Genomic DNA, 24,181 nt, shown 5'->3' on the forward strand with positions numbered 1-24,181 from the left:
ACATGCTACACAGATAATAACTTCATCTTCTTGAACTTGTGGTTTTAAACCATCCTTTCTGAGGGGATAACTCTCACTGGTGTAGCAGGAGAAGCATAGTTGTAAACCCAGTGTCTTCAGTTGTCTTCTTTGTATCTGGATTGTGGTGCAAGAATTAGATAATGAAGAACAGAGTGAAGAAGGACTAATGAACTGAAGATGTGAAATAAGTAGGCTGCACTGCTCAAAGAGTGAGATTCATGGAGGCATGTGAAAATTTAGTATTTTTAGTCCTTGCTTCTGGGGCACCTGTCAGGCGTTATGAAAGTTGGGAACTACGTCATGCTTGTTGGACCTGATTTCCTTTCAGGCAGACTGTAGTTTTTGCAGGAACACATTGATGCAACTTTTGCCTTCTGTTAGCAGTTCTTTGAAGTTCACTTCTGCACATGCCTATAAATTTGCAAGCTAGGCAGAATAAATAAGCTGTAAATAAATTAACTAGGGATGTCTTACAGAATGTTTCTTGATTCTAGAAACTAATGAATGTTATTCAAAATTTGGTTCAGCTGTTGAACCTAATGACTGTGTCACTCATGTTACTAATTTCTGTGCTTCTTTCTCTTATTAACTGAGGAAAGGAGTTTGAAGATGTATTGTGGTTGATTGTGGTTTTGTTTTCAATTGGACACTCGGCTGATTTTGAATGATTGGTTGTGATGAGAGTTTTTCCTGTAGACAGTTGAAACTTTACACGTCAATTAATTAATGCTTTTGTTACGTCAGAATGGATTACCTCAACTAGAAACTGTGGTAAAGTGTCTGCTTGGCACTGCTTTTAATGATTGCTTGAATTGATGATTTAATATTTATTATATGGAAGTTGTAAATCCATCACTTTGATTGGTTTCAGTAGTAGAGTACTACTTCTCTGTTGTTATCAACATCCTGTGGGTCTGGATGTAGTTCTGAATTCCATGAACTGGCAAATGTAGGTGGAATACAGGCAGTGGGTGTGCTGGCTGATAAATGCACAGGATATGCTGTTTTTGTACTTGCCATTGCTGACAAATTTGGTCTTATTTGTCTTAGAATGCTTAGGTTCTGAAATGCAAATGACCAGAATGAATTAAAAAATACAAGAACTTAGTTCTCTGTAAACTACTAAAAAATAAATGTCTTTGAAGTAATATGTATTAAAGCAAATGGTTTGAGAAATCTGTTTTGAAGATTTGGGTAAGCACAATCTTATATTCTTCTTTCTGATAATAGAAATTGCTAACATTTACTGCAACATGAGAGTAGAATACACAAGGAAAGCTTACAAAGTAAATTCTGTTGAGCTTTTTACCTTTAGCCCTTCTCAGGGGAATTTATTTTGTCTAATATTCGGCTATCAAAAGATCTAATCAGCTGTCTATTTGGAATGGCCACGGAGAAAACCTATGTATATAAGTGGCCCTGTTGCATATCAGAAGTTAGATGAGGTCAGTCTCATCCCTCTTCTTTAATTAAAGTAGTTAGGATTAGAAAGATGCATAATTTTATAGAGCACTTTTATCATTACATTTTGAACATAACCATTCCATCTTTAAAAAAATAACTTCTGAAATTTGCTGATGTGTATCACAGTTTCAGTTTGTGATGCCAAACTTTTTTTCCTTCCTTCCTTCATCTCCAGGATGCAGCATCTCTCGGGTCTCAGAAAGGTGGAATAACAAAACAAGGATGGCTGTACAAAGGCAACATGAATAGTGCGATCAGCGTGACAATGAGAGTAAGTTTATAAATGTCCTACGCATGATGAAGAATGAACACCCTTATTAAAATACCGCTGCGCCTTTGTGAAGTCCAATTTCATGTGCTTTACTTGTAACAAAAATAGCATGGGATGAATGAGAGATGTATGTGAAGTCTTTCTTTTTAATATAACTGAATTTAAAAATGCATTGAAAATTAAGTATGTGAGTGGTGAGAGAAGTGTAGTGTTTTACAAACTTTTCTCAGCTGTGCCCTAGAACGTTAATAGTAGAGAAGGGATAATGTAGTACAAATTCTTGTTTGTATTGCATCTTCATTTAGAAACCAATGGTTAGCACAGTAAATACCTATTTTACATACAATGCTGTAGAGTCAGTTACAAATACCAAAAGGCAGAAAAAACCTTCAAATAATGCAGTAAAATCTTACTGCAGACTTTTCAGTTAAAAATGTTTCTTATGCATTACTGATTTCAGTCTTGTTTTCTAATGATACTGAGTAGGTTATGAGCAAGTAAAAGCTTTTCTTCTGTAACTGACTGTGTAAATAGCACTTCTGTGTTTTATGTCATGAAACCAATTAATACCAGTCTTTTATAATTCTTTTTCTTTACACCTTTCTTTTCACTAGTCATTTAAAAGAAGATTTTTCCACTTAATCCAACTTGGTGATGGATCCTATAATCTCAATTTCTACAAAGATGAAAAAATATCAAAAGAGCCTAAGGGATCTATATTTCTAGACTCATGCATGGGAGTGGTTCAGGTAACTATAACTGTTCTGACTAAGTTAATTCTTCATGTTATGTGAAATTGGTATGGATAAATAAAAAAATACAGATAATTTTGGTCATAGATGTTCATCTGCGTAGCAGATGCTTACCTGCATGTGCTGCAAAAACAGTGAAATAGATTTTAAACTGAAAGAGGCTGAATTTGAAAAATGTTTCTGAAAGCAGCAGAAGTTGCTGGTTGATGTCAAATATTTCTCAAAAATACCAGACAGAATTTTAAGGCAAAGACGTAAAGTAACACCCTGAAATTATGGCAAAGTAATGATTGCAAAAAAAAATTAGTGTTACGTTCAGTTACATTTTGTTCTTACATGGGCTGTAAAATGTTTTACATAGCTTCTTGTGTGGGATTCCTGTTGTGGGAATTGTATTAATTTCAGTCATCCTTCCAGATGCTTTCATTTGACCTTTATAACATTACTTGTATGTGCTTCTCTTTATTAAAAAAGTTATGGGCTTTGGTAAAAAATGTTTGTCTGTAGCAAGTGCCAAAGAAAAGAGGTGGGTTTTTTTTTGTGATTCTGTTATGTGTTTTATATTTACAGTACATCATGTAACTGTTTTGTTGGGCACGGCATACCTTGAAAAAAGCATTGGGTTTTAGAGTTCTTTTAACTGTAATAGAAATATAGCTTACTAAAAATACATTTATTATTTGAAGGTTTATGCAAAGAGATACAACAGCTCTACAGAGGATTTTCTTTTGTAAATATTGTAATAGTGTTTTTGGATACGTATTTAATACACTTCACATAAAAAGCCCTGTAACTATGGGGTAAATTTATTCGTATTGCAAGTTGTATATATAGGTTTATACAAGTTATTTTACTTATCAGTTTTGGCAAGTTCTACTACAGCTACTTTCATTCATGTTTTTGAAACAATCAAAAAACCCAGTTCCTAAACACATTCGTAGTCTTTTTTTTCCAGTTCTTACAGTGCATCTTTCCTTTTGCTTTTCTGATAGAACTTTTTTTGTTTTGGCACATTATAGTAATGCACTTGTGCAAAATAGAGACTGGTTTTGTTAAAATATCTGAAATGCAGAATTGCTGGATAAGATGGCTTAATTTGATTTGTGAGTAGATAGACTATAGAGGTGTCATCGTTAGATCTTCTATTTTATTGTAGAACAATAAAGTCAGACGTTTTGCGTTTGAACTCAAGATGCAAGACAAGAGTAGTTACCTTTTAGCTGCAGACAGCGAACTTGAAATGGAAGAATGGATAAACACTCTGAACAAAATCCTTCAGCTTAACTTTGAGGCTGCAATGCAAGAAAAGAGAAATGGAGAATCTCATGAAGGTAAGCAGGGTTTCTTGCAACACTGACAGCAATGACCACACACGTGCATCCAGAAATAAAGGCTGCTAAACTTACTTCCTTTTGGTCATACAAAATTGTACGTCTTTTCATTGTTTGTCATAATGATAAGAATTTTGGCTATTTGGCATCAATATAAGCACAATTTTATATTAATTTGACCAGAAGAGATTAATGAGCCTGACAGAAGTCTAGATAACAAAGCCCATAATCTCCTCCAATCATCACCAAGGTTGTTAAAGGAAGAGATAAAACTGAGGATGCGCATGTTTTAAAAAGCATAAAATACTGTTGAAAATGGAGTAATCTATTCTGTGTCTGCTCTAGGCAGAAGAAACAGGGCATTGTGGTAACAGCGAGGTACTTAAATGTAATTTTCATTGCCACATTACACAGTTCATAAAGATTGCTTGAGTATAGCTTATTTTTTGTTGGAACCCTTTGAGTATGGATAAGTCAGACACCTGTAAGGAATGTGGTGTAGTTATACTTAGTAATTGGGTGACCAAAGGATAGTCCGTATCTCCTCTTGTGTATTTTTTGTTCTGCGAGTTGATGGGGAAGGAAAACTGGTATTGAACCAAGGGCATTTCTGTCCATAAGAATCCTGGAGAGGTAATGAAAAGTTGATCTACTTGTAGATATCACTATATGCCAAAGGACCATTTAGAATTAAAAATGAGATATCGTGTATTTTGCTGAAGATCATCAAAACTTAACATGATACATTTGCAAAGAAATCAAATTTAAAAAGGGATGCCCTCAGCTTTGTGAAGGACGTTTTGGTCAGTGATCACCAAATGACATTAGAACCAGATGATAGTTATAGCTAACAGAATGATTGCATTGTAACTCCAGTTAACTGCTGAAAAGTAGACTTGGAAATCTGTACAGAGGGAACTTGTTTTCAGGTCAAGTAACAGATCATGGTGGAAAGAGTGACAGAAGTGTAATCACTGCGCATCTTTCACCACACAAAGATCAAAACTAGTCTTAAAGCTAATGTTTATTTTCTAGGTAAGATGAGGAATAACTGCTAGTTTACCAATTTACATAACTGACTACATCTACTAAGAAGTCATTGCGTAGAAGTGAAATGACAGAGTCAACTACAACCTGTTTATGTTAGTTGTTTAGTTGTTATTTTGAGAGGATATGAGTTACAAACAAACTACTCGGAAATAGCTTTGCTTCGGAATTTTGTAAGTCTTTTTTTTTAATGTGTTTTTTAATTGCAGATGACGAACAAAGCAAAATGGAAAGCTCATCAAGTAGTTTTGACAGTTATTATCCTGAAATAACCAAGGTAATTTATATAGGAAATGATTACTTTAGTCTAACTAGATCACTTCTTCAGAAGTGCTTTAGCACTTACCTGTATACAATAAAACAGCAAAATCTTATACACTAATGAAATAATAAAAAAATGCTGTTTTTAGACAGTATGTAGAGTTGCTTTAAATAAATTTTGAAGACACCAGCCAGGTTGCTTCCAATAGAAAAGAAAATGCTGTTTTATAGCATACATATGCTAAAGTGAAGTTTTATTTTTAGTTAAAACTGTAGAGAAGCTTAATAACAGTGGTGATGTGAATGTGTTCTAAAGTACTTCTGCTTGTAACGAGGTTGCAAAATCATGGATACTTTCTGTATTGACATAGTTCTTGTATTTTAATTTTGTTTTTATAGAAGTGTTGTAGTGTCCTGAATTGCCTTTGAGATGAAACTCTATAGACCTTTCCATTATTACATATCCACAACAAAACTGGAAAAGATTATTTAGCTAATGTTTTATGAGAATATGAACATTTTTTCCATAGTGGCAATGTCTAATAAGTAAGATGAAATAGAAAAAGAAGGAAATTGAGTAGAAACTCACAGAAAATAATTGTTACTCTCCCACAGCCAATTTGCAGACTTGATTATATCAGTGACTTGTGTGACGTAGTAAGTTTTGTGAATACTCTATGGCAGAAATACATAGGTTCCCAGTGACCTCTGGTGTGAACTTACTGAGGGCCGTTGCACCTGCATATAATTTTAGTAAAACAAATGCTGCTTCCTGTTTCTATAACCTTTCCATACCCTCTAAGCTAGATATTTTTCTAGCATGTTATTTTCCTCAGCTCTCTAAGCACTGGCTTTTTTTTTTTCTTTTCCTGTGGATACAACCTGTTTAAATTTCTGTTTCCTTCAAAATAAACTATTTGGTTTTCCCATTCAAGTTCACATTTACTATTTGCTCTAAAACTCTTTTTCTAGCCTCTTTTTTTTTTTCCCTGACAAGAGCAGGGAAATTTCTGCCTGCTTGCATTTGTATGTTAGTTACGCCTTAACTTGATTATTTTGTATAAATGCTGTTTGTTTTGAGGATTTTTGTCCTCTATTCTTTCTTGCATTGTCTTTTCAGCTATTATTTTTGGCTTGTTGGTGGTTTTTTTGCTGTTGTTCATTTTTTTTCCCCCAGTGTAAGAATTCTAAGGCATCGAGCCTTCTTTTAGATAAGTTGTTCTATTGTTGTTGTTGGTTCTGAGAGGAGTTTGTCACAATAATTGACCCAATATCCTTATGAGGAAAGAGAAATTCCTTCAGGGGTGGTTTTAGAGCCCATGACAGCAAGGAAAAACAGTCTTGGTAGAAAACGTTTTAACTCTTATGAGTAAATCTCTGAAACTTCCTTTTTCAAGTCAACAGCTGTTATTTTGTAACATTAACTAAGATTGTTGCCTTTTTCTCCTGTGTCCACTAGAGATCATAGTAAATTAAATCCATTGAGCCATCCATATTCAAAATCACACCTCAAAAGTTCCTCTTCTGTTACGCAGCCTTTAGGTTGATCTTTATTATTATTATTGGCTTGTAATAAGATCTGAGCTATTAGAGCTGGTAGTTCGTTGTTTTTTTGTTTTCTTGAGGAATAGTAGAAGTTTCTTCAACCTCTGACAAAGCAGATGTAGACATTCCTGCTGATGGTCAGTGATGAACATTTTGGTTTGGCAAAACCTTTCAAACTAGCACAGGATGATCCAAAGATAGACTGTGAAGTATTACTTTGTATCCCTGTTTAGCTATGTTCTGGGAACGGCAACCCTACTATCCTTTTAATCTTGGCTCAATGATATGTCCACTTCTAATCTCTTCTGACTTTAAAAGATCACACAAGACCTTTTTATGGAAAAGAAGCCTATGTATAACACTGGTTTTCACCTTCTATTTTGTTCTACTTCCTTTATTTTAATGTTAATATTTAGGTGTTCACAAATCCTGGGCAAGATAGGTGTACCTCGTAGCTCTGCAAAGTAACTTTTCTGTTTCTGTCTTTTTGCCTTTTGGAAGGTTTGGGTTTGCTTTTGTTTTTGTTTTCATCTACCCACAGGAAAACCACTTATTTGGCAGTAAAGCTCAAGGAAAAAAAGAAAAACAACAAAAAATGTTGAGGGGGGGAGGTTTCTGATCACATAACTTAGCTAACTTAATATGATATTAAGACCTTTTTTCTTGTTTTGGACAGAGTACCAGAGAAGCAGAAATCAAGCTCAAAAGTGAAAGCAGAGTTAAACTTTTTGCCTTGGATCCTGATGCACAGGTTAGACTTTTTACAAGGAACCGTGTTATTTTCTTTTCTGTTGAGCCTTTTGGGATGAAAACCAACATACTGAGATTTCTTTTGTCTTTTTAAAGAAACTTGACTTTTCCGGTATTGAACCAGAAGTGAAGCCATTTGAAGAGAAATTTGGAAAAAAAATACTTGTGAAGTGTAATGATTTGTCTTTCAATTTGCAAAGCTGTGTTGCTGAAAATGAAGAAGGACCAACAACAAATGTAAGTAATTAATTATTTTCTGTTAATATTGTCGTTAATGCTTGCTTGACACTTTTCCCAATGGCAAAATTTCTTACTCTAACTCAGAAATGTGGGTTGTTTTTTCCTACTCTTAAATTTCCTACTCTTAAGTCAAAATGAGAGCCTAAATCATACAATAAGTAGCTTTGTTACAAATCTCCTTGTGGTGTAGAAAGTTAAAGTTTTCTTTTACTGTCTTCTATACCTTGTCAGTACTATGTAGAGTGTCCCTTTCTTTATAGAATACTTATCTTCTTTTCATGCATGTTACTTATGGTAATATAGATGCCAGTGCTGACATGTCATTCTTTTTTTTTAAATGTTTAGGTAGAACCTTTCTTTGTCACATTATCACTGTTTGATATTAAGATCAATCGGAAGATCTCAGCAGATTTCCATGTTGATTTGAACCACAGCTCAGTACGGCACATGATAAGCAGTGCACCTCAACAGATGATGAATGGCAGTGATGACGGCTCACACAGGATTCAGGACGCTTATGAAACAATGTTACAGTATCCAAAGCAGGTGAGAGTTATTGAGACTTGGCTTGAATTCTGTTTAGAAGGGGAGAGTTGTTTTTTTTTAAACACTTCACACAGCTTTCCATTACGTAATGTCAAGATTGTATGCATTTTTCCTTTTATCCTTATCTTCTGTTTTATTTCCAGGGAATATTCTCAGTCACGTGTCCTCATCCAGACATTTTCCTTGTGGCTAGAATAGAAAAAGTATTACAGGGAAGTATTACACATTGTGCTGAACCATACATGAAAAGTTCAGATTCTGCAAAGGTATGTTATCTTCTTTCGTGGTACTGAAAAAATACCGAGGCAAGATGGATTGATTTGAAATTGTTAGTCAGAAACCTACTTCCTCCATAGGTGATGATTTGATATAGTAAGTTCTAGGTAACAGTAGCAACTATTATTAATTAAAAGTTTATTTCTAGCATATTTTTATGAAAATTATTCAGCTTTTTATAACAACAATGATATATTTTTAATGTCTTATGAATAGACTGATTTGATGAAATTAATATTTATTTTCAGTGTGAAAACTTGAGTTGAAAACTGTTGAACAATGAAATATTAAATATAGGTCAGAAATTAACTATGTTATATATTATAATTGTTTCTGTCTTGGGTTTGGTTTTTGGTGAACATACGATACTGTAGTTTTCATATTTACACTCTTATGTTTCTTCAGAACTATTTTAATACTTTTAGAACCATCCTGACAAGAAGCTTTCTCAGTTGCTGCTTCTTGTCTGTCACTGCAGCAACGGTGTTTTAATTTCCTTGGCTAAGAGAGATTCTTAAATAGTTGGATCAGGATGTTAAGATAAAAGCTTTTTGTTGGCAACATTGGGTAATGTTCACATTTCTCCTGTTTTCAGCTAGTGAAAAGAACGAAGGAAGGGTTAACTTTCAGTCTCCACAGGGGAGCATTGCTCTTTCCTACTGATTTAATTCTGGCTAAGCTACGGCTAAAAAACTGTATTTTTCACTTGACCTTAATATAGAGCAGGCTACTGATTTGCTTTTCCAGGAATACTTAAGACTTTTTGTAGCTATCGTTAGAAAACAGCAGCGTTGTATTTTAGGAGTCCGTTTTTGAAGCGTGTGCTGTTACTGAGTTAAAACAAAACTGCTACTGCTTTTTGGTAGTCTTGGGCCTGAGCCACACAGGAGGGTTAATTAAGCCCAAGTGTTTCCAAAATTTGATGCTGCGTGCTAGAATTACATTGCCCTGTGTTACAGGAATGACCGAATGAGAGCATTCATTGTTATATTAACTTGCGCTGTCCGTTTCTGGCTTTTGTTTGCTTATAACTTTAAGCAACTGAACATTTAGTTTGAATTAATTAATCAGAAACAAAAGCAGAACAGTACTGAGCACCAGTGTCAGCCTCTCCCGTATGTCAGTACAATGAGCAGAATTACTACTCCGATCAAAAAGGAAAATGGAAGCAAAACAATCTTTAGCTAAGAAATCACTCGTTCTTCTTCCCTTAAATGCTTAGTGTTGATAATTAATAATTATTTATCAAGGTCCTGTACTTTTAAGTGTAATTTTCCCCTTTGGAAAAGATAATTAAGAGTGGACTCTAAGGGCATAGCAGTAGAAACAATTATTCATGATGTCAACAGCATAGATCAAGGATTTTTGTCTGGAGTTGCATTCCTGTCTTAAAAAGCAGTTGAATTCTGCTCTAGCTTTCGTATAAGTTTTTGTATATAATCAGGAACACTCTTCTATTCAGCTGTTTTTTTTCCCCATCATAGTATCATAGTATCGTGTGAGTTGGAAGGGACCTTAGAGATCATCGAGTCCAATTCCCGGGATTTGAGCCTTCTGTGTAGCAGAGCAGCACTTCTAATGATGTTAGTTCTGTCACTGAAAAATAGAATGTTAATTTGTTGACCTAAATATTCTGTTAGTGTAGTAGCTGCTTAAAATATGTTGTAAAATCAAAAGATTTGCCTCAGATGTTGATTTGCTATTAATGAATATGCACAGTGGTTTTATGATTGGGCTTAGTTGCATTGGCAGTTTGTTCCCTTTATCCCAACTCACCCTCTTTTCTAATTATCAATCGCTGAAAATTTACATATTAAAGAAGGCTGAAATCTAATCACTTAAAATAGGAGATTAGCAGGCCTTGCTTAACCTGCAATGAGTAGCTAGGAGGTATTTTAATTTATATGATTTATATCACTTTCTGTATGTGGGTTTTCCTTTTAAAACATGGCTGTTTCTTATGTCACTTGCAGGTTGCACAGAAAGTCTTGAAAAATGCAAAGCAGGCATGCCAGAGATTAGGTCAATACAGAATGCCTTTTGCCTGGGCAGCAAGGTAAGGACAGACCTTGCCAACCTGTATTTATTCCCTAGCTTTTCTTTAACGTTATCTTCTGCATGTCCCTTTAAAACCTGATCTGCTATGAACATATTTGTTTTACTTTGAAGTAAGCAAAGATTTCTTAAAAGCAAAGAAACTTCAGCCTTGTAATAGGAAAAGAGGTAGAAGTTCATGACATCATCGTTCAAGCTATTGAATACTGAGAACTGGTTTTCATTGTCAACGTTTTAATTTTACTGAGAATTAAAAGGTTATGTTAAAACTCCCTTACAAAGAAAAGAGTATTAAATACTTAGTACAAAGGGAGGTACAACATGTTCTAATTTGCAGTAAAGACGTTTCTTCAAGAGAACTGCAACACTTGTGTTAACACGTCTGAAAGCAAATTTTGACTTTCAGGACATTATTTAAAGATGCCTCAGGAATGCTGGACAAAAATGCAAGATTTTCTCCTCTGTTCAGACAAGACAGTAATAAACTTTCAAATGAAGACATGCTGAAATTGTTAGCAGATTTCAGGAAGTAAGTTTCATTTTCTTGCTTTATCTTATTACTAAATGTTTTGGTTATTAGATGCTTCAGTTGAAGATCATCTTCTGATGTATGTATTTATGTTTTCACTTCAAATATGGAAGTTACTCAAACATCCAAGGCCTTCATGCCTTCTGTGTCTTAAGAGTTATGGCTGCACAATACGGTGTTCAGCTTCTCAAAGAAAGAAAGATGAACATGTATCGTGTTCAGTGACCTTCGAAAGGATGCCAGCTTTCATGGAAAGCAGTTTAAGTCAGTATCTCTACTCTCCTTGGGAGTGTAGATTGGTCATGGTTTGCTTTTTTAAACAGTGTTCTTAATGACTGCATTTTGTGTGCAAGGCTTAATTCCCTGCTGACAAGTGACCATATTAAACAAACTAAAATATTTAGGTTTATTAGTGCAATCTTAATTGCTTTGTGAAGGTATTTCCACTTCCGTTGTGCAGCAGTTAGTTAGAATTGTATTAATTTGAACAATCTCAAAAAGCAACAATCACAAATCTCTAAAGGCATTTCCTACAGCTTATTTCATGCTTACTTACCAAATCTGATGAGAAGGTGAGGTTCATAACAAGTATTTTAACTCCATCTTAGCAAGCTTCTCAAGGCTTCATTCAAGTTTACATAGCATTGTAATTGCTTGCAGTGATATTATTGATTTTGAAATTAATACAGTAAATTTGCCTACTGCAGCACTATACTTTGTGAATGAAGGAAATACCTTTGGTTATTTTAGTGTCTTGGTTGTGCAACTGTGTGCAGGAATTTTGGTAGGAGATTTTAACATCTAAGGCTTGAGCTATTGGAGTAAGAATGAAGACTCCAAACAGAGTAAATGATTTTATAGCACAGGCTGGTCTTTTGGGAAAATGCAGCAGCTGCTTCCTCTGCAGTAGTTTCAGGATGTTACTTTTGGTTGTTTCCTATTATCTTCTTTTTCCTGGCATTTCTGAAAGCTTTGCATATTTAGCCCAACTTTGTTTTGTTTTGTTTTGTTTTTCTTTCTGCTTTTCTCTCTTTCTATAGACCTGAAAAAATGGCCAAGCTTCCTGTTATTTTAGGAAATCTGGATGTTACAATTGATAACGTGTCACCAGATTTTCCAAGTAAGTATTAATAAAGGCCATTAAATAGACATTCAGTTTTTTTTTTTCACTTCAGCTTTATATTGATTTTTGGTATATTTTCAGATTATGTAAATTCATCATACATTCCCATGAAACAGTTTGAAAACAGTACCAAGACACTAATAACATTTGAAATAGAGGAATTTGTTCCCTGTATACCAAAACACACTCAGCCGTTCACCATCTACAACAATCATCTTTATGTTTATCCAAAGCACTTGAAATATGACAGTCAAAAGTCTTTTGCAAAGGTGAGTATAGGCAAACAGTGTATATCTTTTCTAGTTTGATTAAGATCGTTTATGTAGTATGTTTGTCTGATGATCCTTCCAATGAAGTGTTTGAGTTCTTGTTTTTTAAATACTTCTTTAGGCTAGAAATATTGCAGTATGCATTGAGTTCAAGGATTCTGATGAAGAGGATTCTTTGCCTTTAAAGGTTAGTCTTTGATTTTTGTGACTGATTAAAGAAAAAATAGAAGATTTATCTAAGCAGGATGATAATACTTGATTGATTTATATCAACAAAAACTGCTATAATAAATTGCCGCAAACAAGTGGTTTTTGCCTATTCCAATACTAAACAAGAAAGCTTTATATGAAATAGAGAACCCAACTTTCTATTTGGTACTGAGCTACCACAGTGTTTCAGGAGGTGCCTGAAAGAAAGGAAGTATGAAAAACATAGAAGTCCTGAGGTGAAACCACTGTGTTCAATCTGCTGCACAGCAGGCAGGCTACAGGACATGTAATCTTATGTCTTTGCAAAGGGAACCAGGATGACAGGCAGGACCACATAAGCTCTGGTAATAGCAACACACAGATAACTTCTAGACACCTTTCTGAAGTACCTTTGTTAACTTTCCTTAAATACTGTTTTTCAAATGGCCTGCCTTTTTTTTTTTCCAGCCAAATCAAGAGTCCTTCAATTCTTCATATTGTCAACTTCATAGCAATTTAATTTAATGTTTAATACAATACATGTATCTAAATTTCACAGTTGAAAAGAGATGAACTAGACTCAGTGAGTTATCTGTTCTTAATTGCTGCTAGTACATGTCCATATTAAACCTGTGATTATCTTTTAAAGATCAGCACTTTTGATAGATGATAATTGCATTACAAAACACTAATTCTTATTTAAGAGTGCAATGCAAGGTGCAATATTTCAAAGTCTACACGAAACATTTACCTGAGATTTCCCTTTTTTTCTATCATCAGTGTATCTATGGGAGACCAGGTGGACCAGTATTTACTAGAAGTGCATTTGCTGCTGTTTTGCATCACCACCAAAATCCAGAGTTTTATGATGAGGTAAATTACCTTTCTCAAGCCATTTCTTCTGTGTTATGCAAGTTTCAAAAATACTAGAAAGGGTTTGAGGATTTTAAGGTCTTGCTAATGATTTCAGAGCTCCCCTCCCCCATTCCTATCTTTCACTGCAGTAAAAATGTGTGAGTTTTATATGTGTAACTTTTGAATCTTGCTTCCAATACTATAGAAACAGGAAATTCTTTTATGGCGGACCATGCAACCTGTATGACCTCTTACTGTTCTAGACTTATACAAAGGTTGTGATTCTTTGCGTTTCAGATTAAAATAGAATTGCCCACTCAGTTGCATGAAAAGCATCATTTGTTGTTCACCTTCTACCACGTCAGCTGTGACAACTCAAGCAAAGGGAGTACAAAGAAGAAAGACGTTGTTGAAACACAAGGTTTGTCTGCTAATGGTTTACTTTCAGTAATTACTGGGGAGATTTTATGCAATATGTTTATCTGGTAAGCTATGATTTTGTTGTCTTGATCTATGTGATATTTTCTGATTATATTCTACTGACTGAAAGATTTAAGTATTTCTTCTAATTTAAATGTTTTAGATTGCCTATAATGTTTTAATTTTTAAACTCATACTGACAATTTATTTGCCTTTAACAATTATTTCTAATGGTCTGAGTTCAGTTCATCTGGCTATCTGACTAATTTTTTCTGATTTATGAATTGCATATCAGAGGTGTATGTAAGCATTTATATAATAGATTCATAACCCATTTAAAATGATTTTTCCTCCGTGTTCCATAGTTGGCTATTCCTGGCTTCCATTAATAAAAGATGGAAGAGTAGTGACAAATGACCAACACATTCCAGTGTCAGCAAATCTTCCTTCAGGCTATCTTAGCTATCAAGAAGCAGGAGTTGGAAAGGTACGGTGTATAAAATTGCTCTAATTTAAAAACAAACAAACAAAAAAAACAGAGTGAGAAGGATTAACTGTAGTTCCAGAGTCTGATAATATTTTAATCCACTTTCTAGTGCAAGTTTCTGTCTTTTATAGTTGAAATGGAGCGTTTTGCCAAAGTTACATATCTGACTTCAACAAAAAAAATAAACAAACTAACCCCTCAGACACAAGTTGGAGACAAAACTTGTGACTAAATTCTGACTTTTAAGAGAATTTGAACCTACCCTGCCCTAAAGTAGTTTTTAATTTAAAGCGTTAAGTGATTACATGTGTTATTGTTTAGCTGGTGTATTCAGGAAATGGATTCGTTTCATTTTTGTAGTAATAATTAAAGTTAGTAATTTTTAAGTGTATTAAACTATTTTCAGTTTACAAAGATATGCAAATAATCTGAAGTCCTTTACTAAATTTTTTTCAGCATTTCATGCTGTCTCCTTTCAGTAAGTCCTTTATTCCTGAAAAAGTATTATTCTCACATCTTAATTTTTGTGATCCTTATACTTCACTGGTAAAATTTATGGTCGTATTTTTCAAAGCAGAAAGCTTGCAAAATTAATAGTAATGAAAGTAAAACAAAGAAGAATACAAAATGTAAAATGTGGTAGGAGATTTGATTAAGTGAATGAAATGCAGAGAGAAAATTGACTCATTATGGAGGAAGAGGCTTAAAATCAACAGCAAGAGGTACTACTCTCCTCCTATTCTGCCACCCTTTTTTTAAACGTTACTGTAAGCTTTCCAGCCATTGATGTCTTCACATCTTTCATCTTTTCATATTGTAGGTATATTTATTCTTTATGCCTCTGCTGTTCATCTCTGCTCACGTCCATTTGCAGGAGGTTAAGACATAGGTGGTTAGCCGTAACTTTAGCAGTAAAGTCTCTCTCTGATTATCAGGGTTGACAGCTGAGCCTTCCCATTATCAGCTCTTTGCAAATGAAATGGGAAGGAAGCACTGCCTGCTACCTGTCAGTGACCTGCGTTAAACCCTGTCAGTAGTTAATTATTTTTTTAAGTTACTTTCTCTGAAAACAAGTGGCTCTTTCTCTATAGCCAAAAATTTGTCTGCACAATTTTAGGAGGAACATGAATTCTGGGACTTAAAAGTAATTTTGTTGGCCAGTAGGGAAACCACAGTGGGACTTGAAATAAACAGGACAAAACACCAAAACATACAAAATGACATTCGAGTTTCATAAATGCTTTAGGTAACGTTGCCTGCATAATTTTCCTTTCCCTTTTTTTTTTTTTTTTTAATGACTTTATTCATTGTACACATTTCAACCTGTATAGAAAAAAAAATTGTTTGTGGCACTATAAGAAAGCACTGTCTTACTCTAGTAATGCTGCTACATTTTTTTACTTCTACTTGTCTGTGTTCAGCATTCTGGTCCTGAAATTAAATGGGTCGATGGAGGCAAACAACTGTTAAAAATATCCACTCATCTAGTGTCAACTGTGTATACTCAGGTGAGTTACAAAACAAATTAGAGTTCTAGGAATAATGTATGATTGTTAAATGCAATATGCTTCTGTCTTACTGTTTTTGCCTCTTGGGCAGCCTGTATGGTTTCCTTCTTTCACATCAGCTGTGAAGAGCAGCAAATGTTAAACTGAAACTATGTAAAAAAAGTGTGAGTCAGTTGCCTAACATCATCCATTCCAACCCAAGTCTTCTGGCTAGATGGGGGGGTTGTAGTTGTCTGCAAGATATTGAGTGGCATGTCTGCAAAGCAATGAGTCCTGTTATGACTACTCACAAAATAGATAATCAATTGTAGTAACTAACATTAAGTATCCTAGTTTCTGCATGTCAGATGGTTTGAAGCAAATATTGGTGAAATTCTGCATAATAGATCTTCAAAATTGAGGGAAATGTGTGTTAAAAACATGCATAGAATGGCTTGGATTGGTGGGGACCTTGATCAACCAGTTGGAACCCCTCTGCCCTGGACAGGACTGCCAGCTGCTAGATCAGACTGCCTACAGCCCCATCCAGCCTAGCCTTGAACACCAGCAGAGGTGGGGCACCCATGGTTTCTCAAAGCAACCTGCTTCTGTGCCTCACCACCCTCATAGTGAGGAATTTCTTCCTTTTATCTAATCTAAATCTCCCCTTTTTCAGTTTAAAGGCATTCCCCCTTGAGCCATCACTACCTGCCCATGTAAAAAAGTTGGTATCCCTCTGGTTAAGTACTGTCAGGCCACAATGAGGTTCCCCCTAGAACCTTCTTTTCTCCAGGCTGAATGAGTCCAGCTCTCTCAGCTTTTCTTCATAGGAGTACTGCTTCAATCAATGTTACTTGAAGACAAAGTTAGTCTTCAGAGTAGCACACTTAGATGCAGCTTCCAAAATGATACACACCTATATGGATTTATATATGTATATATCTAAATATGTAAATTTTAATGTGTTCCATTAAGAATTATTGAAAGCAATATTAGATATTGTTTAATTTATGTTTCTTTTTTGTCTTTCTCAGGACCAGCACTTGCATAATTTTTTTCAGTACTGCCAGAAAACTGAATCTGGAGCTCGTGCACTAGGAACCGAACTTGTAAAATATCTTAAGGTACAAAATGGCAGTGAATAACTGATAATGCTATTGATTTTTACCTTTGTATACCTCAGACATTATTTGGGTCTCATTTACGGAATATGGAAGTATGGGCAGAACAAAAGATGCTTCCTACACCAGATAAATGTGTATAACCATATGGATGGTATTGGCTGATTAAGTATGGCTGATAATTTCAGAATACCAATGGCTTAGAGTGTCAAATTAATCAATTCAAACGTGGGAATGAAGAGGAATTGGTAACTGTTGTTTTTTGTTTAGGAGGTCATGAGCACCATGTTTATAGTTCTCTTAAGATGAGATCGACAGAATATGTGGTTCCCACAGCAATTTTACCATAACCAATAGGCCATAGTTTCAGTGTGGAATCCCAGATTTGGTCATCTTAAAATCCATTTCAGGTATCACAAGTAACTCCTGGTTTTCTTAGACACAAGAGTTTGTTCATGTAATTAAATACCATCTGCTCATAAACTGGATCGTCTGTTCTCGACACTCATGTAAGAACTTAACTACTGAATATGGCACAACACTTCAGCTGTATTTGCTTTGTGATCATGGTTATGTCAAAATCCTGGTTCAGAGCAATCTTCCCTGCCCTAAGACTTCAGGACACTATACACTGACAGCAACTGCTGTCAAAGCTGTGTAGTGTCTTGGTTAGATCATGTCTTAGCAAAATCCATGGATCAGAATACTGCAGTAGCAGAATTTGTTTAAACCTCTTGCTTGTCATCAAATACCAGGCCACTCTCACCACACAATATGAACGCATTCCACGTCCCTGGATTATGCAGCATATTGACTTGTTCCACTTGCATTTGTTCACTGCTACCTTGGTCTTCTGTGGTAAATATAAACTACTGCTATCCTCAGTACCAGCAGGTCAAATTTCTGTTTAGCTGGGCCTCCCAGGGGCCCAAATACTTTTTACCTTTACACACAGAGATCTTAAAATTGGAATCGTTTCATTTCCTCTGCCAAGTCAGCAATGCTGTGTTACTGGTAGAGTGGGCTGAGTTGAAGAACATGACAACTGTTCTCCTGTCTGTTCTGCTATTCCCCTCCCTAACAATATTTTACATAAGCTCATCTAACGTTTCTGATTAGAAGTCCTGAAACTCACCTCACTCAAGATTTTGATATGCTCTCCTTCATATTTTATGAGCCCAAACATCACTTAATATCTCAGAAGTTGATGTATTTTCTGGAAGTTCCCTGCACAGCTGCCAGAGATATCAAGGAGGCACAGCTACTAGCCATCTCAGTCTAACTGAAATAATCAAAGGCATCACCAGTTTACAAGTCAACTTCTGGTAGAGTTCTATTTAAAACAGCACCTACCCTAAAAGGTTTGCATTCTAGACAAAAGTGTGATCTGAAATTCTGTTTGTGTGTTTATCCTGTACTGATATTCGAGGCTTACAGAAGAGATGCTGCACAGCGAAGCTGCTGTTTCCAATGGAAATCTAAGTGCTTGTTGGAAGGAAAAATACTTCAGATCCTGAATGTGAATATAGGCAAATATTCAATGACAAACAGCTACCTAACAATAAATGAAATTGTTTGAAATATGTTGTCCATATGCTTGTTCAGCAAATGTGCCTCCCCCCTACCCCCAGCAGACTTTTAACTCTAGAAAATTTTGTCGCATAAAACTATGTAAGATGAATTGCCATATACTGTCTTTTGTATTGTAGACAATCATCTACACATGTTACATGTGATATAAAGCAGAGGATTTCCAAGTGAAATCTCTTCCTGTAGGTGCTGCAAAGACTCTGTGCTCTCAATGGTTAGAGGTGTTTCATAATCGTGTCTGTGTATATGCAAGATGGACAACATATCTTGAAGCTGAGTTGTTAGTAATTACCAGCCTCTAGATTCCAGAATTAGGTAGTTTGGGACTTTTGAGCAATACAAATTAGAAGAACTAACAGGTGTAACTGCTATTGCAGTTATCACTGCGGGTAATGCAGTGACAGGTAAGCAATCTGTATGTTTTTGTGGAATTTCTATTTGCTAAGTGTCTGCGTTCATGGATGAAACAGCAAAGTGTGTTAGAGTGTAGGTTTAACCTTGCTGTGTTATGCAGCTATTCATTTCAATAGAACATTAAGTAGTATGCATGTAAATAGAAAAGTTGACATAACATTTCCAAAAAAGTTTTTAATGAAACTTCATTTAAGTTACGTGAACACTGAAAATGTTTACCAAACATTTATGTTGGAAACTCTTCTCAATTGTCTTCTATGTAGTTGTATTTCAAGTAAACAACACTAAATAACATTTTTTGGAAGACTTACAGTAAGTTTTCTGGTTTCAGAACTTGTGATATAGCGTCTCCGTTACAAGGTAGTGACAGTACTACTGCTTTCTTGCAGAGTCTTCATGCTATGGAAGGCCATGTGATGATAGCTTTCCTGCCAACTGTTCTCAACCAGTTGTTTAGGGTTCTTACTAGAGCAACCCAAGAGGAAGTTGCAGTCAATGTGACAAGGTAAAGAATTTGAAGTGCATCACAGAGTTTAAATTATGATTGGCTTATCGCAAGTTTATAACTGAGTAACACTTTTGTTATTCAAATTACAGTTTTTCCCATGACATTTCACTAGGTTTTTGTTTCTGACTTCCACTTAGGGTCATTATCCACATTGTTGCTCAGTGTCATGAAGAAGGCTTGGATAGCTACTTGAGGTCTTATGTCAAGGTAGGCAGTGTTTTAAAAGTCAGTTGAAAAGTGAATAAACTCTAAAAGGAGTATATATAGATGTACCTGTTCAACTTCTATTGTTTCCTATTACGTCATAGTTTCCTATTATTTTCTGTTTTTCCTCCCAAAGTATGCTTATAAAGCTGAACCCTATGTTGCTTCTGAATATAAGACAGTACATGAAGAACTGACAAAGTCAATGACAACAATTCTAAAGCCATCTGCTGACTTCCTTACAAGCAACAAGCTACTTAAGGTATATATTGAACTATACTTTTTACTTTGTGATCTCATCTAATCATAAGTGAAGATTATGAACAGATTGTGTTGAAGCAATTGTTCAATGCATATGGCAATTGTAAAGAATATTTTCTTTTCTCTGCAGTATTCATGGTTCTTCTTTGAAGTTCTGATAAAATCAATGGCCCAGCATTTGATAGAAAACTCTAAAGTGAAGGTATGTCAACTTCTGCAAAATGAAGTCACTCTAATAGCAATTTATGCAGTGTCTTCTTTCTTCAGTCACATTTTTGCTACATATTAGAAGAAAAAGACTTTAAAAATATAATATCTACTGTAAGGAAAGGAGAGACAGGGAGAGCAAAAGCAGGAGCCAAGAAGGAGAAAAATCTATAGGGCTATGTAGAAAGCTATTCTAAAGGACAGAAGCCTTTTATTCTATGTATTAGAGGGATCTTCATAAATCGCTAGACCCTTTAGTAAGATCATTTAATATTCCTGGTGTGGTGACTTAGAAAGCAATAGTCAACACTCTTGACTTTAATGTAAGTAACCAATGTTCTGCTCCCAGAAGAAGTAAAATTGCTTCTGATAGGTTCTTGGTGATTCCAAGTAATGTATTTCACTGGTAGGCCAATAGTCATATACAGAAAGAACAGCTGAACTCACTCATCTGGTGAAGGGGCTCTTTGACTATGCAACATCACTTCACAGGAAGCATCCTGTGTCCAAAAATTGCTCTCCCTTCTGTGGCTGGCTCCTGTATGAGCCCAGGGTGGCTCTTGAGTCCACCCTTTCTGGTCCCTGGAGAACACAGATGCCAAAAATTTGCCTGTGCTCCCTGAGCTAGCCACACCTCTTCACCAGGTGCTCAATCACCAGTTCAAAGTTCCCCTAAACTACCCAAAAATATGTGGTAATTTTTGTGAGCTGCATTGTAGCTGTGGTATTAAATGACTCTGAGTACAGTGGAAAATGCAGTTTACAGACCATAAACCCTGTATTTGCAGGCTGTTTAATCTAGAAATTGGTCTTTAGCTGAGTAGGGGAGCAAGACATTTACATGGTACTAGTGCTACAGATTGACGTAGCTTTTGATAGAGTAAACCTTTGACACTGCCTTATTAAAAATAAGCTCTCTAGGGAAGTAGGACAAGTATTTTGTGTAGGAGTTTTTAGAATACAAATATATGCACAATAGGGCTTTTATGCATGAGGTGTAGTGAATCCTTCTGGACTAAAGATATCAGACTTCTTGTTCATGTGTTATCTGAACAGCTGTTAGGAGATTCTCACAATTTCTATCAAAAAGAAAAAGCTTATCAACTACTTGTCAACAGAAATGCTGTTAATTTAAACCAAAGTGAGCAAATTATTCAGATATTCTTGTTTGTTTTTTTTTTCTGTTTTAGTGATGTCTGTTCAGAGAATTTAGGAAAAGACAGCAGAATCTACAAATTTAGATTTCCTTTACTGATTCGGTGTTCCTTCAGAAAGGAGTTCTTGTCTCTGTTCGTTATGTGAATTGAGCATTTCTTATTTCACTGCAGTGTATTTTGAGTTTATTATAATTACTTAAATTGATTATATTATTTAATTAATAAATTAAATGGAAATGAATAATTGATTAAGCAGAAAACATTCATTTTACTTAAAGTTGAAAATTTCCAGAGACGTCTGGTATTGAATTAGAATTGTGTGATTTAAATAACGTTAGAAGAACTAAAATCATAAAACCATAGAATATTCCAAGTTGGAAGGGACCAATGGAGTCACAGAGTCCAACTGTCAGCTCTGCAGAGGACCACACAAAAATCAGTCCAAATGTCTGAGAGCAGCGTCCAAATGCTTCATGAACTCCAGCACTTGGGACAATCACTTTGCTCTACCTGCTAGCAATCCATGTTTGATGCACCCCAGCACACACTTGGCCTTCCTGGCTGCCTAAGCACACTTGCTGTCAATAACGACTCCCAGATCCCTTTCAGCAGCGCTACTCTCTCCAATCTTGCATCCACCATCTCTCTGTGTATAGCCACGGCTGTTCCTTTCCAGGTGCAGAATCCAGCACTTGCTCTGGTTAAACCTCATGTGGTTTGTGATTGCTCAGCTCTCTAATTTGTCTAGATCTCTCTGTGAGGCCTCTTCACTCTTAACACAGTCAATATCTCCTCTCAATTTATCATCATCAAGCTTGTTCAGAATACCCACATCCAATTAATTATATTAGTATTAGTTACTACTAATATAACTTGTAATATAACTAGTAATTAATACTAGTATCTGGTCACCAGCCTGACGTAAACTCATTTTCTCTTAACTTCTTGGGTCTATCAGCCAATTGCTCGTTTATGTTATTATGTTTTTATCTATCGGTATGATACAGAGTTTTTCCAGAAGGATACTGTGCAAAACAATATCTGAAATCCAAAAAGATAACACCAACTGGCTTCCCTTAATCAACTTAATGGATGACCTTGTCGTAAAATGAACTTTAGCATGTTAAACAGGACTGACAGCCCTTCACAAATCCTCACAAGTTTGGAAGCAGCATACTGGTTTGAAAAAACCTACAGAGAAACCACTGACTTGTTCTCATGCAAACCCATTCCCTTAACTTAATTACAAATTTCTTTCAAGAATGATTATTGAAATCAGATGGTGCATAAAATAAGTATGGTAGAATATAATCTTTTTTTTAAGCAGGAATCTGTATAAACAAACAGAAGACAAATGAAATTCACTTCTCAGAATGACTCGACCGATGTCCACGGTTTTAGTATTCTCTCCATTAATTTGCATCTCTCCATTAATCTGCATCTCTTACATGGTGAGCTACCATGGCTACCATTGATGATCATTCACATGACTAAAAGTTTTATTATTATTTATTTCTTCCACAAGTGACTCATCTGCTCAAAGCTGATGAACCTTTACTGACCCATGTGATCCTACAAACAAATTATATTTGGAGAGCAGCAGCACATGCATCAGAGGAACAAATTCAATTTAACAAGATTTTCGTTTGGGAGAAAACAAATTGGTAAAGGAACAGTATGTCAGCAACAGATGCCAGAGATACATAGATTTGATTACTTGGTACAGCATGATCATAAATAAGGCAGACTGAGCAAATATTGTTCGTGAAAAAAACATGAATTTTCAAAGTACTGACTGCTAATTCATTTTACTTATGATTTTAAGTTGCTAGAAAGAATTAGGTAGACCACAAAAATGTGATCCAAGTACTGATGGTACTTTCCACTTTAAAAGTCTTCATTCTATAAAGAAGAACAGTGATTTCATAGATTTTAGTAGGTTCTATAGATGTAAATCTAAGATGGTACTAGCTTATATAGAGATTTTCTTATACAGCACTGAAACTGCCAAAATGTTGCTGCAATTTTTAATTAGGACTTTCAGACATTGCTGTATAAGTGTGTAGTAATCATACTTAATTTAAAACAAACTAAACTTGATAATGGAAAATATTTTTCCATTTTACATTTGTTTGCACTCCTTGCTGTATCAGTTTATTATTGAACTTAATTTAGGTTCACAGTGTTTCTATTCTGTATCATGAAATTACAGGATGGCTTAGAAGGGAACCTTAAGAAATCATGAAGTTCCAGCGCCTTCGCCATGGCCAGGGTTGCTGCACACTGGGCAACCAGGTTGGCTCCTGTGCCTCACCGCCCTCACACTGAAAAATTTCTTCTAAATATTTAATCTAATTCTCTCAATTTGTTTAAAACCATTTTAGTTATTTTATCTCTACCTGCTTGTGTAAGAAGTTGGTCTCCCTTCTGTTTATAAGCTCTCCTTAAATACGAAAAGGTTGCAATGAGATCTCCTTAGAATCTCTTCTCCAAGCTAAACAAGCTCGACTTCATAAGACTTTTTAGGAGAGATGCTCCAGCCATAATGCTCACCTAGTTTCAAGTCCCCTACTTTGTGCAGGGTCGCCAACCACCAGACCAGGCTGCCCAGAGTCACATCCAGCCTGGCCTGCAATGCTTCCAGGGATGGGGCATCCACAACCTGCTTGGTTGGCAAGCTGTTCCAGTGCATCACCACCCTCTGTGTGAAAAACCTCCTCCTAATATCCAATCTAAACCTGTCCCAGTTTAAGACCGTTTCCTCTTGTTCTATCACTATCCACCCTCATAAACAGCCATTT

General features: G+C 35.5%; 1 protein-coding gene across 15 annotated transcripts in view; it reads left to right on the forward strand.

Moving 5' to 3' along the window:
- Positions 1-24,181, forward strand: part of DOCK9 (dedicator of cytokinesis 9) — a 111,861-nt gene that overhangs the window by 47,913 nt on the left and 39,767 nt on the right. For all 15 annotated transcript variants that reach the window (XM_072348008.1, XM_072348025.1, XM_072348105.1 and 12 more), the window contains exons 6-27: positions 1,661-1,756; positions 2,371-2,505; positions 3,665-3,839; positions 5,096-5,163; positions 7,369-7,443; positions 7,539-7,679; positions 8,028-8,228; positions 8,372-8,494; positions 10,478-10,560; positions 10,966-11,088; positions 12,129-12,208; positions 12,293-12,480; positions 12,602-12,667; positions 13,450-13,542; positions 13,822-13,945; positions 14,310-14,431; positions 15,853-15,939; positions 16,953-17,042; positions 19,433-19,548; positions 19,689-19,758; positions 19,892-20,017; positions 20,147-20,218. In XM_072348008.1, coding sequence (XP_072204109.1) covers positions 1,661-1,756; positions 2,371-2,505; positions 3,665-3,839; positions 5,096-5,163; positions 7,369-7,443; positions 7,539-7,679; positions 8,028-8,228; positions 8,372-8,494; positions 10,478-10,560; positions 10,966-11,088; positions 12,129-12,208; positions 12,293-12,480; positions 12,602-12,667; positions 13,450-13,542; positions 13,822-13,945; positions 14,310-14,431; positions 15,853-15,939; positions 16,953-17,042; positions 19,433-19,548; positions 19,689-19,758; positions 19,892-20,017; positions 20,147-20,218 — 2,454 coding nt within the window. The remainder of the gene's footprint in view (positions 1-1,660; positions 1,757-2,370; positions 2,506-3,664; positions 3,840-5,095; positions 5,164-7,368; positions 7,444-7,538; positions 7,680-8,027; positions 8,229-8,371; positions 8,495-10,477; positions 10,561-10,965; positions 11,089-12,128; positions 12,209-12,292; positions 12,481-12,601; positions 12,668-13,449; positions 13,543-13,821; positions 13,946-14,309; positions 14,432-15,852; positions 15,940-16,952; positions 17,043-19,432; positions 19,549-19,688; positions 19,759-19,891; positions 20,018-20,146; positions 20,219-24,181) is intronic.

The sequence above is a fragment of the Excalfactoria chinensis genome, chromosome 1 (assembly GCF_039878825.1).
Source record: "Excalfactoria chinensis isolate bCotChi1 chromosome 1, bCotChi1.hap2, whole genome shotgun sequence".
In the NCBI taxonomy this organism is placed as follows: domain Eukaryota; kingdom Metazoa; phylum Chordata; class Aves; order Galliformes; family Phasianidae; genus Excalfactoria; species Excalfactoria chinensis.